The sequence below is a fragment of the Acanthopagrus latus genome, chromosome 9 (assembly GCF_904848185.1).
Source record: "Acanthopagrus latus isolate v.2019 chromosome 9, fAcaLat1.1, whole genome shotgun sequence".
NCBI classification, from domain to species: domain Eukaryota; kingdom Metazoa; phylum Chordata; class Actinopteri; order Spariformes; family Sparidae; genus Acanthopagrus; species Acanthopagrus latus.
Genome location: NC_051047.1, coordinates 5,391,544 through 5,393,244, shown reverse-complemented (window position 1 = coordinate 5,393,244; position 1,701 = coordinate 5,391,544). Strand labels below are relative to the sequence as shown.

General features: G+C 46.9%; 1 protein-coding gene across 1 annotated transcript; it reads right to left on the bottom strand.

The window, feature by feature from the left end:
- Positions 1-235: 235 nt before the first annotated feature.
- LOC119025933 (zona pellucida-like domain-containing protein 1) lies at positions 236-1,354 on the bottom strand. The gene has a single exon (XM_037109964.1). The coding sequence runs from the start codon at positions 1,196-1,198 to the stop codon at positions 236-238; it is 963 nt and encodes a 320-aa protein (XP_036965859.1). The 5' UTR covers positions 1,199-1,354.
- Between the last annotated feature and the right edge of the window lie 347 nt (positions 1,355-1,701).

Genomic DNA, 1,701 nt, shown 5'->3' with positions numbered 1-1,701 from the left:
CTAGCAAAATATACTGAATCCTCTAAAGATCTTCCATTCTCCCAACTATCTTTCCAGGACTGATACACAGTTAGATCTACAGTTACAGACATACAAAGATCTCCCAATAAATGCAGTGATGAGATGAGCCCTGTCCTCCACCAGAAAAGTAAAATGAGCAAGCAAGTACACCTAAGAAGCGTTTGGCCCATAGGCCTTAGGCCAGTATTCTGCATTTCTGCGAATGGATGCCTCCTTAGTTCCTGAGCTTTTTGTAAAACAATGCTGCAACACAAAGAGCAATAAAGCAAACAAAGGCAAGGACCCCAACAGCCGCACCGAGTCCCACAGATGATCCGTCTTTTTCTTCGGCCACAAGAGGTTTCTCTTTGGACTCGGTGCTCTCGGTTTTGGTGATGATTTCCGGAGAAGAGATGGTGTAGGTCTGGTCTGCGCTCAGCGAGGTGGTATCCAGGGTGCTCCTCTTCCTTCTGTTGCTGCACTGCTTGAAGGTGCTGCAAGTGCTCTTTTCACACAGCCGGGTAATACAGTGCAGGTAGTAGGTGGACACGGTCTCGTTCTGCTGCTCGATGAACCGAAAGGCTGGGAAGCGGAAGCGGGCGGTCTGGCTGTCTCCGTTCTCAATCATGGTGGTGAACTGATCTCTTGAACATGGGACAAACAGGTTGAAGAAGCTAGAGTTGGAAGGCAGCCGGGAGATAGAGGCATAGCATCGGTCGAGCAGGACGTGGTACTGCCCTGTCAAGTTTGTGGCCTTGACCTCAACATACACACTGGTCCTCAACTCGATCCCAAGCGATGGCATGACCAGCTGTTGCGTGTAGTTGGCATCACTGTACAGCTCCATGTTCAAGGTGCTGATGAAACTCCCGTTGTTGTCCTTAATCGCAATGGAGGAAGCAGACACATCGATCTGGGTGTTGTTGATCAGATATTCTAAGGGATAAGCGCAGGAGTAGTAGTACTTCAGCTCAGCATTGTAAGTGATGGTTCCTGTTGTGGGATCAATGGAGCGAACCACACCGCTGATGTTGACCGTCTGGATGTTGGAGAAGTCTGAGAATATACCTGTTCCAGCAGCACTGGTGGTCCTGAACGTGCTTCCACAGGAATGGGTCATATTGAGTGGGAAGTTAAAGCGAGCAACAGGTGGAGTCACAGATTCATCGATGGTTGCTCTACAGGCCGGTTCCATCATATGGTTCAGGATGAGCAGAGTCTCATTGTAGCCAGTGTAGACGACAGGGCAGATTTGAATTGCCAGACCAATGGATGAAGTACCACACTGCACTGATATGTCAGTGACCTGTGGCCGTCTTAACTCACTTCCGCAGTCACTCAGCGATAGCTGACTACTTCGGACTATTATGGAGAGTAAAATTAAAAAAGTCTTCATTTTTGGTCTTCAGCTTTGCTTCAAATTTGTTAATCTCTCTGTGAAAATGTTGATGAACGCTGGTAGATGGTCTCTGTTTGTTTGAAGTGTTCAGATTGTTTTCAGGGGTCTTTATAGGTAAGTGTGTCCTCTAGGATTGGTTGAAAATAAGGTCAAGCACCTTGCTATTTGTGAACAATGCTATTGTATTAAGTTGGAGAGCTCCAACATGGACTATATCCTGAGGGCACCAAGTGAAACTTGAAGCAACATGTTGTCTTAAAAAAACAGAGACAATGGCCTTTACCCTTTGTTGTATGTGCTTC